General features: G+C 39.3%; 1 protein-coding gene across 1 annotated transcript in view; it reads left to right on the plus strand.

Annotated features, from left to right (window-relative positions):
* TTC21B (tetratricopeptide repeat domain 21B) overlaps positions 1–2,997 on the plus strand; it is a 41,307-nt gene extending 38,310 nt beyond the window's left edge. The window contains exons 28-29 of the mRNA XM_069861176.1: positions 1,536–1,603; positions 2,551–2,997. Coding sequence (XP_069717277.1) covers positions 1,536–1,603; positions 2,551–2,628 — 146 coding nt within the window. The 3' untranslated portion in view covers positions 2,629–2,997. The remainder of the gene's footprint in view (positions 1–1,535; positions 1,604–2,550) is intronic.
* The last annotated feature ends 11,221 nt before the right edge of the window (positions 2,998–14,218 follow it).

Below are 14,218 nucleotides of genomic sequence, written 5' to 3' on the forward strand. Positions count from 1 at the left end.
CTTCTTACAGTCTTTAATCTGTGGTCTTCTGTGCGCTAGGTTTTTTTAGTGTTAGGGTGACATAGCCTTTGGCATCAACTGGGAAAACAGTGTTGTCTTTAGTAGGATTGTAAATATGACCTGCCATACATTTTGTTTCTGTAACTGTAAGTCCTGGATGCTGCAAGGGTTTTGTTTATGTTTTTATCTAATATAAACTCTAAATTAGTGTTTTGTTAATGGAGCTAAATGTTTTTAATTTATCTCCTGCGTTTATAAGGCAACTAAAGATCTGAAAATGCCCATACATGTGTGGATTGCCAAAACTAGATGTTACCCTATGTACTGTGAGTCAAAAAAAAAAAAAAAAAAAGAATGGTCAAAGCAGACATCTGAGATGTCTAAACAGAAATAAAATGACTGATAGAAATCTGACTTAGGTAGTATGGGAAGGATATCTAGGATATCTAGATATCTTAAGTATGAGTTGCTCCTACTCCTGCAGACTAGTGCATGAAATTCTTGGCTAAGATATTGCAGTTGTTAATCAAATAAAACGTATTAGAAGTTTCAGTAGTAAAAAGGTGTGATTTCTAGAGTTTGTAGAGATCATAGATCAAGACTTGTGCTATTTTGAAACTCTGAGAGGGTAGGAATTGAGCAAACTACAAAATCATTTGATCTCTATAGAGAAGAATGCTTTAGTGAAATTAAACTGTGAAACAATCTTGCATACAAAAAATGAGATGATGATATTGAAGATACTATGTGCACATTTTTTCTGGTTTTGCATACAGCACTGTGAGAATTGTCATGTATTGAAATTAGAACGGTTAAAGCAACACAAACTGCATCTGACAAGTAAAACTGTATAAACTGCTATCGGATCCCTTATACTTATGTGCTAGTGAGGATGAGTTCAGAAATGAAAGATTTAATAATTCTGATTTTGGAAATTGCATGCTTATAATCTTTTTTTCCTCAGTCCTGATCTCTGTCCAGGCTAATATGCTTGAGTCATACCTTTTACATTGAACATACTGGCTGATGTGTTGCTATGTGACTTAGCTATTCCATGTGACTTATTTAAAATTTTTTATCAGTGATGTGCCGACAGTGGAACAGAATAGCATTTTAATTGCCTAGTTTGTTATTGCTATCCTGAATTTTTTTTTCTTCTTTTGTCCTTTAATAATGGAATTGCTTTTACAGAAGGACACTGTATTGTAGGTCACAGTGAGAAACTCTGTGGGGTACCTTAGTAATTGAAAGAGGACAAACATTATGTATCCACTGCAGTAACACAAGCTCTCCAGAATAATGCCTTCTTCTGATTCAAACATAGCCATCAGTGTGTAAGGGACTCTTAATTACTTTTTGAAGTGACCTTCAGTAGAAATTTTTATCTTTACAGGTTTAGATGAGAGTATACTGGAAAACAAACATACTAACTATAGAAGCATACAATATCCAGAATGAATTTGAATGTTGTATTTCCTTTATAAAATACAGAAGCTGAAACTGTCACCTTTTTTTTTCCCCCCTTTTTCTTACAGGATACAAGCTGGCTTTCAATTATCTGAAAGGAAAGAGATACGTTGATGCAATTGATGTTTGTCATAAGGTAGAATTTGCATATGTATTTAATGCTTAAAACTGTAGCAACATTAATTTACATAATGATCCGGATTTTTTGGTTGAGTTTAAGTTTTGAAAGTATGTGGCTTAATGTCAAAAAGATGCCCTATTTGATAAATTTGATTAATCACATTTGATTAATCTACATAATCTGCTCTATTCTGAGCTGCTTAACCACGAGGTAAATAAAGAGTTTAAGTGGCTGGCTATCGTATGTGAAAGCAGATTCAAGTTGGCAGTACCTTCTTTTGGCCCTGTGGTTGCAACTTGATAAATCCATACAGAGGTGTAGCTGAAGAAGTTAATCAAATGTTAATATTAGAAGACACTGTTAGAAAATAACTGCCAGTGTTATCTTTATATGGTCAAAACATAAATAGAACAGATGCAGAATGAGATGAATGGCTAATATTATGGAAACAGAATGAACATTATGAATTAATTATTATTAATAATGAGATATATTTGTTCTTTGGGGGGAAATAAAGATGACTAGAAAGGGCAAATTGAATGGATGGATAAGGGAGAGGAGAGAACTGAAGGTAAAGAAGATGAAGTGGGTAATGTATAGTAAGAAAGAGCCTGAAGAAGTGAAAACATTTGTTTATCATTGCAGAGAAAAGTTTACTTAAAAGCTTGGAAATGTCTCCAGAGGTCACTGTCCTGAATGCAGGCATTTCAAGCCAGACACGTTAGCCCTTGACCCATGTGTCTTTTGCACCAAAATGACAGGGCAGTGTGAAAGGGAAAGCTGTTCTTGACCTCCATACCTGGTAGTCTTTAGCCACAGTTAAATTTATGCATTCTTAAAACAAACTCGTCATGTTGTTATTTTAGTTTTATAATGTGTAAGCTCAGTGATGAGGGAATAACAAAACACAGTATTCTTTCATTTTATACACAGAACTTTTGAGTTGTTTTGTCTTTTGACAGGTCCTTAAAGCACATCCAAACTATCCAAAGATCAGAAAGGAAATACTTGACAAGGCCCGTACATCATTAAGAACGTGAATGTTTCTTTGTAGAGTTGACAGACTTGTTTGTTTAATCTGACTTCAGAAACTACGAATGAAATACTGCATGTGATTAACTTAATTATACTACAGATCTGGATTATTTTCAAGAAAAAAACTTAGCCCTGAAAGAAGCTCTGTGTGTTCTCATTCAGGAGAGAATACTGCTTACGTGTGTGCTATGTAAAGTGTCATCAGCATTATAAAAATGTTTTAAAGCATATAACTCAGTGTTTTATTTTGTCCATTTGAAATAGCACTCAAAACAACAGCCTGTCCTATCTAATGCAGGTGTATTGTTAAGATCCAGGATTTCAGTTCATGTAAACCATATATTCATATATAAAGTGTAATTTTTATTACTACAGGTGTGTTTCTAAAGTATGCTTTTTTCATTTCTACATATACTATAAGCACACATTCTTTAATCTTGAAAACCAGCAATATGTATCGTTCTCAATGAAATGTACATTTGTAATGAAAATATATTATTAAAAATTTAGATCTTATGTAAATATTTAGTAAAGGGTTTTACAGATTATGCAAGTCCTACACAGAATTCATTTTCTACTCATGCTATTATCCACCTATCAGATTTCCATTAAGAGTAATATTTGACACTTTTAATTTAGAATGCTTAGTTCTTCTAAATTCTATGTGTAGATAGTACAGTCACATGTGCAGAAGTTAGCACTGATGTTGTTTAATCCATATGAAACACATTTCTGGATAAATCATTTTGTTTACAGAGGATTATGATCTTGTCTCACTTACAGAATATGGACCTTTAAGGAACGAATAAATGTCGTGAATGAATGAGAGGATGAAGAAGTATCAGGGGTTTTGTCAATGATGCAGAATTTTCAAAAAAAGAGATGCCTAATATAAGACACTGTTACACTGCTCTATTTGCTTTTCAAGCAGCACCTGATGTTGTATATATTTGACTATGAAGTAATGGGTTTACATTAATAGAGCATTCTTAATATCAGTGACTACTTTTCTTAAAATAACCACTTTCTGTTTCTTCGTTGGGTAACTAGCTTTTCGTGTTGACGTTTTGTAGTGTCTTTAGTTTGATTTTGGGGTTTCTTTTTTACAACAGATGAATGTTAAGGCTACAAGGGAATGCTGTTTACAATCGTATCTAATCTTGCTTATGAATAACTAGGTGCTGTATCTTTGGTAACTTTATGGCCTTGTTGCCTAAACAGATTGACCTGCAGCATTTATGCAATGGTGCTACCTATTGGTTGTTTCCAGGCTCTGCATTCCAGTAACTTGAGAGCTGCTGGTCATCTAAACTGAAACGAATAGATGTATCCGAGGACTGTAGCACCTCTACAAGTTTTGTATGAATGTAGAATTGAGAAAAGACCTAAATAAGTAACCTGTATTTCCCAAGGAGCCTTGAAACTTACACTGTAGCCTTATCCCCTCTGAGCACTGGCAATCAGTGTGTACAAAACCATACCAGGTACAATACAGGATTCCTGGGTTTTGCATACAAATTGTGCAGCATGATAGAACTCCGAGGAAGATTTGGGAGACCGGGGATTAACTGATGGCATGGGAATGCAATGAGGAACATGGAAGAATCTGGAAAATGCTAAGGCTGTGAGGAGCTATAAAGGAGCTGGACTGTGGAGGTCAGTAGACTATGAATTCTTAAAGTGTGTGGTTTTGGTTTTTTTTCCCCAGTGTTAAAAGAATAATCACATAGGCCTTTTCAAGGTGGTTTCTAGTAAAACATTTCTTTGTGCGCAGCCCTGTTAATACAGGATCAACATGGTTTATCTTCATCTTAGCATTGGAATTACTCTTAACTGAAGTTTATAAGCCCACCTTTTTTATTCTGTCTGTAGGCAAGGTGTTTTCAAATAAAGGCAAGACTAATCTGCATCCACATCTACTTTATTTTGTTCTTGTTATAAGCATAAGATGGACATTACCCTTTCATGAGATCAGTAACAGATCAGGTCATGACAGTATAAGATACAGAAATTAGTTGACAGAAATTGAACTGCAACTTTTAGCTTTTTGTGATAACTTAACTTTAAATTTTCCTGTTCTTAGTAAATCTTTTTTTTTTTTCTTTCTCTGCAGAAGGAATGGCTTTGTGGCTTTGTTTCATTTCTCTTTACCACAACTAATCAAGAGTGTTAGTTTCAGCTTTCCTTTTGCTTTTACTGTTTCTTATTTTAAAAATGTATGTCCCGGTAGCTTTTTTTTTTTAAGCTTCTTAATAAATGGTTTGAATGGAAGAGACTCCTGGGATTGAGGGGAGTCAGTAATGCTGATTTCAAAGAGCTGCAGTCTTTAGTGTGATGTTGCTTAGCAACCCATCTTCCAGTTTTGCCTTTGGAGAATGAAAGAGGAGAGTGAAGCTGTGATTTCTATTGATTCATTCATTGAAACTGGAAATCTAAGCATCTTGCAGCTATAGCAACATAAGCCATGGGTGTCTCTTCCTCTCTTCTCTTGTCCTCTTTTTCCCCTCCAGGTACAGAATGGTAGAACATCTAGAGGATTTGTATACATTTTTGGTAACAATGTACTAAATAATACTTCCATTTTTATTACCGACTGCTTTTTTTAAACTTGTAGCAATACTAGAAAGATAGTCTAGAAAGTATGGTGAGGTAAAACAATAAGTATAATTAGCTAAAATAACTAAACTAGCAAGACTTCAAATAGGAGTAATCTGCAGGGTTTTCCCCTGGTTTTGGACTAGGTTTAGCTACTGCAAGTCATTTCTCAAATGTGACTACGGCACTTTTCTAAAAAGGCTCAGAAATCAGGCAACTCTGGCTTAGTAACCTAAACCTTAAATCTCATTAGCAATTAGATGAGTGAGTAGCTCTATAAATGTCATATTTCAAACAGAGTTTATAGTGTTAAAAGTATTTGGTAAAAATTTTCTGAACTACTTGTCTTTGAAAGTGGTCTAGAAGACCATTTGGGAAAGTCTAAGTAGTGTGGGTGGATTCTGGCTCTTGGGGAAGCTGATCATAAAGAACTCATTAGTGTGTTCTCTATACGGTCTTGAACAGGAAAAAAATAAGAAAATACATTAAGGAAAAAACTCACAAGTAAGTACTTCTCCATCACTGACTGTGCCTTTTTTAAAGTAAGATTACTGTTTTGGCAGTTTAGGCTCTTTAAAGCTGTGATTTTTGTTTTGGGCTTCATTCACTCCATTGTTTTTCATCTTGCAATGAAATCAGAACCACTTTTTTAAACGTTGACCTGTCTTAAAATGTTTGGAATCAAACTGTTACTGCATAAATCCTGTGCTTTTATCTCTGCTAAATCTTGTTTTGGTTATGTGACACAGTGCTTGCTAAAAGAGGAGACAAGTGAATGGTCTAAATCTTGTTTGGAAGTACTGTTTTTTCAAAGGTCTCAGTATTGCCTGTTAGTGCAGGCTTTATTCTGGAAAACAGCAGCTTTATAATTGTTTACACTAGAAATTTGTTTTACTTGAATTTTGTGCTGTGAAAAGTTGAGTGTTGGCTATGCTTGTTGAAGATGATGTCATACTGGTACAGATCAGGCATCACATTTCAAAGGCGTAGGGAAGAATTTTAACATGCCAGAAATACCAGAAAAATTTAACTGTCATTAATTCTGGTCTAAATCTATACTAAGTGTTGCTAAGGAAGAGGAATTCCATCATAAAATACTGGTACTAAGATTTTTGTCACTGCTGTTGAATCACTATTACTACGGCCAAGTCACTCTACATTTGCTGAGCAAATTCAATGCCTGCGGCTCAGCAAGCTGAAATAAGCTTTCTGTGCTGGGCTGGGACTGTAAGTGTGCTGCTTTTATCAGAAAGAAAGGGAGACAGCGCTGCATTAGCGCAACAAAAAGAATCTGGATGGGCTGCATCTAAAGAAGTGTGGTCATCAGGTCGAGAGAGGTGATTCTGCCCCTCTATTTCACCCTTGTGAGACCCCATCTGAAGTCTTGTGTCCAGTTCTGGAATCTTCAGTACAAGAAGGATACAGAGCTGTTGGAATGGGTCCAGAGGAGGGCTACAAAGATGATCCGAGGGCTGGAGCACCTCCTGTGTGAGAACAGGCTGAGAGAGTTGGGGTTGTTCAGCCTGGAGAAGGCTCCGAAGAGACCTTATAGCTACCTTCCACTACCTGAAGGGGCTACAGGAAAGCTGGGGAGTCACTTTTTACAAAGGCTTGTAGTGATAGTGATAGGGCAATGGGTATAAACTGGAGGGGGGAGCTTTAGACTAGGCCCTGGCACAGGCTGCCCAGGGAAGCTGCGGCTGCCCCATCCCTGGAGGTGTTCAAGGCCAGGCTGGATGGGCCCCTTGGGCAGCCGGGTCTGCTGGGAGGTGTCCCTGCCCGTGGAGGGGGATGGAACTGGATGGGCTTTAAGGTCCCTTCCAAGCCAAAATATTCTAGGATTCTAGGATTAGGGGAAGTTAGGAGCAAATTTTGTGCAATTATTACTACTGTTCACCCCCGCACCCCCAAACCGAACCCTTATTTTACAAAAGAGAAAAAAAGAAGTGTGTTTATCCTTCTGGGAAGCTCCGCGGTGTAGAGGAAGGCAGGGAGCTCGGTGCGATCTCCTTTCTCTCAAACTCTGCTCTCCCCTCTGAGCGATTCTGTGCTCGGTTTCCCAGCAGCGCTCGCTCAGCCGCGCGGGACGCGGCGCGGAGGCGGCTGAAGAGGAGCCGGCGCTTCCCCCGCGCCGCGGGCCGGGCCCTCGCCCTCAGGCGGCGGGGGGGGGGGGGGGTGTCCACACGCACACCCACCCCACACGCACCCCTCCGCGGTCTCGCGCACCTGGCCGCCAGGTGCGGGCGGGGCGGCGCGCAGGCGCGGGGGCGCGCGCACCTGGCGGCCGCCGGCGGAAGCCGCCGCCGCCTCCGCCTGGCGCCGCGGGCGGGCGGGCTCCTCGCGCGCGGCCGCAGCCTCCCCGCCGGGCAGCGCGGGGCGCGCCGCACCAGGTGAGCGGGACGGGAGGCCCGGGGGGGGCGGGGAGCGAGGGGCGGGATGGGGGGAGAGGAGAGGCGAGCGGCCGCGGTCTAACCGCAGGGGCCCCGCGCACCCGCCCCGGGAACCGAGCGCCGGCAGGAAGGCGTCTCTGCCACGTACCGGTCCCGCCCAAGCGCGTTCGCCCGCGGAGCCGCGCGGAGGGGATCCCACAGGGGTCCCGGGGGCTCCGCCCGCTGCCGCGGAGCCGCCGCGCGGGCTCCGCGCTCCGGGGGTTTGTTGGGTTCCCAGCGGAGCCGGTGACAGCGCTGACGACTGGACTCTCGGCTCGGGAGGTCTGAGGGGGAGTTGTAGCATCGATAACCTTAGCCTCTTGGATTAGTTATTTATTTATTTTTAAACTGTGTAAGATACGTTTGTACAAAGAAGGATTTATTAATAAATGCCTGTATTGGTTAAATTAAAAAGATCCTAGTGAATTTTATGTGTGCGTCTCGGCAGTGTTGTACGTGTTAGGCTTCGGTTACAAAACAACGTCTTTTATTTAAAAAATTATGAATTATACTGACCTGTTGGGTCCTAACTAAAGCCAGCGTGGTGCTGCTGAGCCTGGTGACAGAGTTAAACGCTGACACGGAACAGACAATTTGTGGCTTTGGGTTTCTTTTTTTAGGTAGGGCTGCTCAGTGGCTTGGTCAGCTTGGCATCTGCTGCTGTCATCCTCAGGCTTCTCAATAACATAACAAGCAAAGTAAAAATTTAGTTAGTTACACAGAGCCCGATTTTCTATTTTTGTTGCAGTGTGGGAAGGAGCAGAAGATCGGTTTCTTCCTCCTCGTAACTGCTCTTGCCATTTAACTTTAGTTCTTTTGGGGGATAGGGTGATACCAGCAGCAGCCCGGGTATCTTGGCTTCTGTCAAAATAGGAACAAGATATAATTCCCCCAAATCTGTGCTGCAAAGTGAGAAACTATTGCCTTGAAATGTTCCTTTTTTCTTTGCATAAATTTCTTGCCTGGTCTGTCTGTTCCAAGTGCTGATACCTAGCGCAGGGCTTCCCCTTTGTTTGGAATCAGTCTAGAGAATAATGTTCTCCTTATGAATTGCTGATCAGGTGCCTGCCAGCACTGATGAATTGCTGCTCCTAACTTGCTCATTTCTGTGCTTATTTTCCAGAAGATTTGAAAGTGCCTCAGGCTTCTAGCCCATGAAGTGCTACGTTTTGTCCTTCTTGCGTAAAGCATCATTTTATTCACTTAGTGTCTGTGTTACCAGTCTGATCTTTTCTAAGATTTGCTGATATCACATGTCATAGGAAATATTTCTGCTTACAAACAGAGAAATCATTTTGCAAAACTACTGACAGTGGCAAATTAAAATTCTGTAGTCAAATGACTATTTGTTGTTAGGTAAGAAAGTGATATGTAACTGGAGAAGAACAAGTCAAGTGGGGAGAGGAGGAAAGCAAAGACACCTTTTGAAGGTTCTGACAAATGTCAGTTGTCATTCACTGACGAAACAAACCTCAGCAAACCTCAAAAAATCCATGAAGAGACTTGCTTTGCTTTACACTTACTTAGCATTTAAATGACTTAAAAGCTTAAGGCAGTGTTAAACTGTGATTTGAAGCCCTGTGCTTAATACTTTGGTGTTTCTCTTGAGCTTAATACTCAGGTGTTTTTATCTTAGAAACTTTACTACAATCAGAAAAACAAACAAACAAACACACAAAAGCTCTCTTGGTTATGAGTCTATTTATTTGGTGCTTAAGCGATGATCAGTCAGTAATCTGTCTGAAGTTAAACAGGGTTTACAGCTGCTGTGGTGCTTGCTTGCCATCATGGCATTTTTAGGGACAATTTCAAATGATTTTAACAGAAGCCTAACCAATGTGGCCAAGAAAAAAAGGAAGCTGCAGAGTTGGATGAAATTTTTCAGTGCATGTTAATAGTCGCAGGACTGTAAAAATAAGCCATAAATATCTTTTATAATATATGGTTGGTGTACATTTTTAATAAGCTATCTGTTCTTACAGAGAACTATCCATTTCTTCCTGTTGTGTACAGTGGTTAGCTGTGGAAAAGTAGTAGTAGTCGTCCTCATTTTGAAGGAGTTCTTGGAAGCACTTCCTTTAGAACACATAGGAGGAGGAGCTGAGGGGTTTTGTGTTTATTTTTTTAGTCCCCAAAAAACTACTGGAGAAGACAGTTCACAAGTTGTATTCCAGCTAGGTATTCTGTACTGCTGCTGCTCTGAATTTCTTCAGCCTGTGTGTTATCATCCAGTTACAGCTTCTGATTTTTCCGTAAAAATCACTGGGGCAGATTATGTCTGGTCTGTGGCCTTAATGTTTCTAAAACTAAGACTCAGGAGCTGAATATGTTTAGTATTCCTCTTACTCCTGAAAAAAATTAAGTTGTAGAACGGCATTTCCACTGGCTGAGCTTCAAAGAATGTACCCTGAGGAACAGTGTCTGGGGTTTTCCCATGGCAGGGGGGTGGAACTAGATGATCTGTAAGGTCTCTTCCAATGCAAACTATTTTACAACTCTATGATTTTGTGAATTCTGGATTTTTTTAGGAATGTGTGCCCAAGGTAGGAGTGTGTTCAGTAGGAACTCTAAGTAGAACAGATAGGCAAGTATCTTTTCTTGCAAGTGTAAAGTCAAAACTGTCTGGCTGATTCTGTTTCTCCTTTTCACTAAACAAGTTCAGTAATCTTAAGCAACTGCTTTCATTTACGCAAAATTCTGAAGTGCTTTTGAATGTTTTTGATTATATGGAGAGCCTTCATATTCATGTTCATCTAAATGTGTAGGAAAAGTTTAATTGAATGTTCCTTAGTCTGTCACCTGAGGTGGTATTTTGAGTGAATGTTCCTTTAGGATGTTCTTCTAGGAAATGGAAATGGTTTTGTTTGGCGATTTTTTAAAATTTTTTTTTTCTGGGAGAAAAATCCCCTCAGTTTCAATGGTAGAAGATGAGACTTATTTTTGGTACTTACTAAAAATAATAATTTAAGTAATTCTTTCAGTAGCTAGTGTTTTAATAGCATCTACCTTTGTATTCATGCAAAGAAAATGAAAAATCTTGTCTGTAGTTTTAGACTCACAAATTCCAGTGGTGAAAGTAGCTCTTCTAACTGATAAAGTATCCCAATGTATGTTACCATTTATCTTTGGCAGACTTTTGCTAATTTGGTGAGGGCAGCTGATCCTGAGTGTCAGGTGTATTTTTCTGTGGAATTTGTTCAGTGTTTCTACTTGTACACCCACTTTCTGATTAAGGGGCCATAAAGGTCTTAATGAAGGAATTGTATACTTAAATAGTAAGAAAAAAAATAGACAAGCTTTTTAATGAGGCTGTGCTTCTGGAGATACTGAAGAAATTAGAGTAAGTGTGAAGCACAGCTATGTAGTTAAATAGTTGTGATTAGAATCATTACAACAGGCACTTTTTTTCTCCTATTTTTCTCTTTTTTAGTTATTTTTTCTTCCGTATTTTTTTAGTATATTTTACTTAGCATTTTACATTTTAAATTTTTATGTTCTATAAGCAACATTTGCTGGAAACATTAGATTCCTATTTAACATTCAGATAAAACTGAAGTAGATTTTAAAACAGTTTTATTGAAAAAAATTGGTGTCAACCATATTGTTGATAGAAACCCAAATAAATGTCTGCTGACTGGCATGGCCTGAAATAATTTCTGTTGATTTGGGTTATCTTGACATTTTGATTTTTTAAAAAAATTTATTGCCTATAGTGTTATTCAGACCAAGGTAACAAAAAGCCAGATTTGTCTGTGTGCTGGCTACTGTAGTGAGGCTTTCTTGTGAAGCAGAGTTTTTGCAGACAGTGTGACATCAGAGCTAGTGGGTGGCATAAAGTAACATGGACTGTATTGAATTCACACACTACCCTTGTGATGTAGTTTGCAGTAGCGTGGCTGCTGATTTGGGGCTCTTTTAGAAGACTTTTGTAGTACATATTAGTTTTCTGGTTATTTTCTTCTTAAATAAATAAATAAAATCCCTAAAATCCAACTTCTAATGTTTAGGGCTGGCTAATTATTTCAAAGTGCTGTAAGAATCCAGACTACTATTAGTGAAAATAACAGTAATGAATAGAAGATTAAACGCTTTGCTGAACAGTCACCTCAGGGAGCTTAATTGTGTCAACGCATTTCTTCTGAATGCCCTGGAGGACAGAACTGAAGTTTTGTCTGTGCTTACTGACACTGCTATGCCATAAAAATGTGTGAGGCATTTGTGGGGAATAAAGATTGTATTTCTCACTACAAAACTGTCCTGTTAAAAAACCCTAAGGAAGATACAGCTTTCACGGCAGAAGTTTGTTGGACAATGTAGTCTGTGTTCTGGAAATTGCTTTGTGCAACAAAGAGCTCTTCCCTAATTGTAAGCAATATTCCTGTCAGATATTTTGTCAATAAAACTATTCTCAGTATTTGTCTGTATCGAAGAGTTTGCTGTACATTTGTGGCAAATGAGCCTGTGTTTGTCTGCTTCACCTCTGCTGCACATGCTGTCCCCAGGCTATCGTGTGATCCTTTCTTAAAAAAGAATCATCACTTGCACTCATTTCTGTGCGCAGCGTGCTGCCATGCATGCTACTGGAATGTACTAATCCACATTGAAAGGGTTAAGTTATGTTGCTTTGCTGCACAACCCACTCAACAGAGGTGAGTTGTCTTTTCATTTCTAGGTACAGACACATATCACCTGTGTGTTTGGGCAGACTGTTGTAGTTAGACCTGAGCAGCAAGACAGGTGTGTCCAGTTCCAGGAAATATGTTGTCAAAAAAAAGTCAGTGTATGCAAATACAAGTGAATATAGTTACACAGGAAAACAAATGCTGAATAAGTTGCTCTATATTCTTGACTGATCACTAGTTCTGCTTATCATAGTCTTTAATGACTGTTTGAAGACAGGTATATGCAAAATACAGGTAGTGCCAGAAATATTCTAGATGGATTTTATATTTTGGTTATTTTTATTTACCGAGATTTTGACTATGTTGTTTTGATCATGTGTCTTCGAAGGATTTGTATATGTTCAATTTGTGCAGGAAATAATCTCAAATAAAAAGAACAGTTAATTTAGTTTTCTTGGTAAAATGTACGTATGTGCTTTTGATATTGTGTGAAGAATACGTTAGTGTCAGCGTCAAAGCCAACAGCAGCAAAAGTCAGAATTACATGCAAAGAATCTATGGAAGAAATCTTTGGTATTTGCTACTTCTTCCATTTGTGTTGCTGAAGACAATTAAGCCAAAGTTCATGTAGTAAACATAGGACTAGAAAAAAACAATATAATGGCATATTGAGTGTAGGATAAGTAGATATTGCTGCATTAATTCAAATGCTGAAGATGTACAATGGAAATCTGACAACTGCATCTTTAACTCTCTAAAGTAATTGTTAAATTAGTTAAAAGATTTCTCTGGTACTAAGGCAGATAACAGATGTGTTACCATGTAATTTTTCTACCCTTTGAGTAGTCTCATGCCAGCTTATTAAAACAGAAAGAGACAGTTGTAAATATTTGACTCAAGTACTGATTAAGTTCTCAAATTTAAGTATAATTTCAGTGTTGCTATACAGAATTAACTTTAAAAAAGCTTAACCTATTAAAGCTTAACGTATCTCTCGTCATGGACAAATCTAAGTCTCTCTGCCAGAGGAAGAAGCTAAAGAAAGGTGGAGAACATTGTTGCATGTTTAGTGCGATAAGAGAATTTTGAGGGCAACAATGTCTGGATATGAACACCAGCCAACAGTAATGGCCCTTCTCCCCAGGTGTTTGCCTGATGGATTATGCCTAATGACTGCTTGTGAGATACAGAAGTTGTCAGACCTCTCATAATATTAGGCGCTTTAGAGGTGTTTTCTTTTATCTGTTTGAGGAAGATATATTTACATTGTTTATTGATTCCCAAGCTTTAAGATTTGCTAATATGATATGTGCTTGTGTATGGTGCACTGAGAAACAGTAATGTGATTTTCTTTGTTACGGTGTTACAAAAACATTCCCGGTTAACAGGTTGCAGAGATTGTAGACTTAGGCAAAGCCCTTGCAAATTTAGCAATGATAGTTTTACAAGTTACACTCTTCTTGCTGAGCACTGAGCTGTACAGTTTCTCAGTGCTTTCCATGTTGTATTGCATTTACATGACAAAGTTGGGAAGTGGGGATGACTGCAGGCATGTCTTCTGTGAGAAGAGACTGGGGCTGCCCCTGTGCTGGGCACAGCTGGTTCCAGCCAACCCTAACACAGACCCAGTGCTGGCTAAAGCTGGGCCACCCAGCGTAGTTGCTGGTGCCTCTGTGATAAGGTATTTAAGAAAGAGTAAAAAATTCTGCACAGCAGCTGTAAGAGAGGAGTGAGAGAAACAACCCTGCAGACACCAAGGACAGTGAAGAAGGAGGGGAGGTGGTGTTCCAGGCACTGGAGCAGAAACTGCCCTGCACGCTATAGAGAAGCCCACGGTGAAGTCCTGCTGTAGCCCATGGAGAAGACCACAGAGAAGAAGATATTTCTCAGCAGCCCATGGAGGACAACACTGGAGCAGATATCCTCGCTGCACCCTGTGCAGCAGGACC

This window comes from Phaenicophaeus curvirostris, chromosome 7 (assembly GCF_032191515.1).
Source record: "Phaenicophaeus curvirostris isolate KB17595 chromosome 7, BPBGC_Pcur_1.0, whole genome shotgun sequence".
In the NCBI taxonomy this organism is placed as follows: domain Eukaryota; kingdom Metazoa; phylum Chordata; class Aves; order Cuculiformes; family Cuculidae; genus Phaenicophaeus; species Phaenicophaeus curvirostris.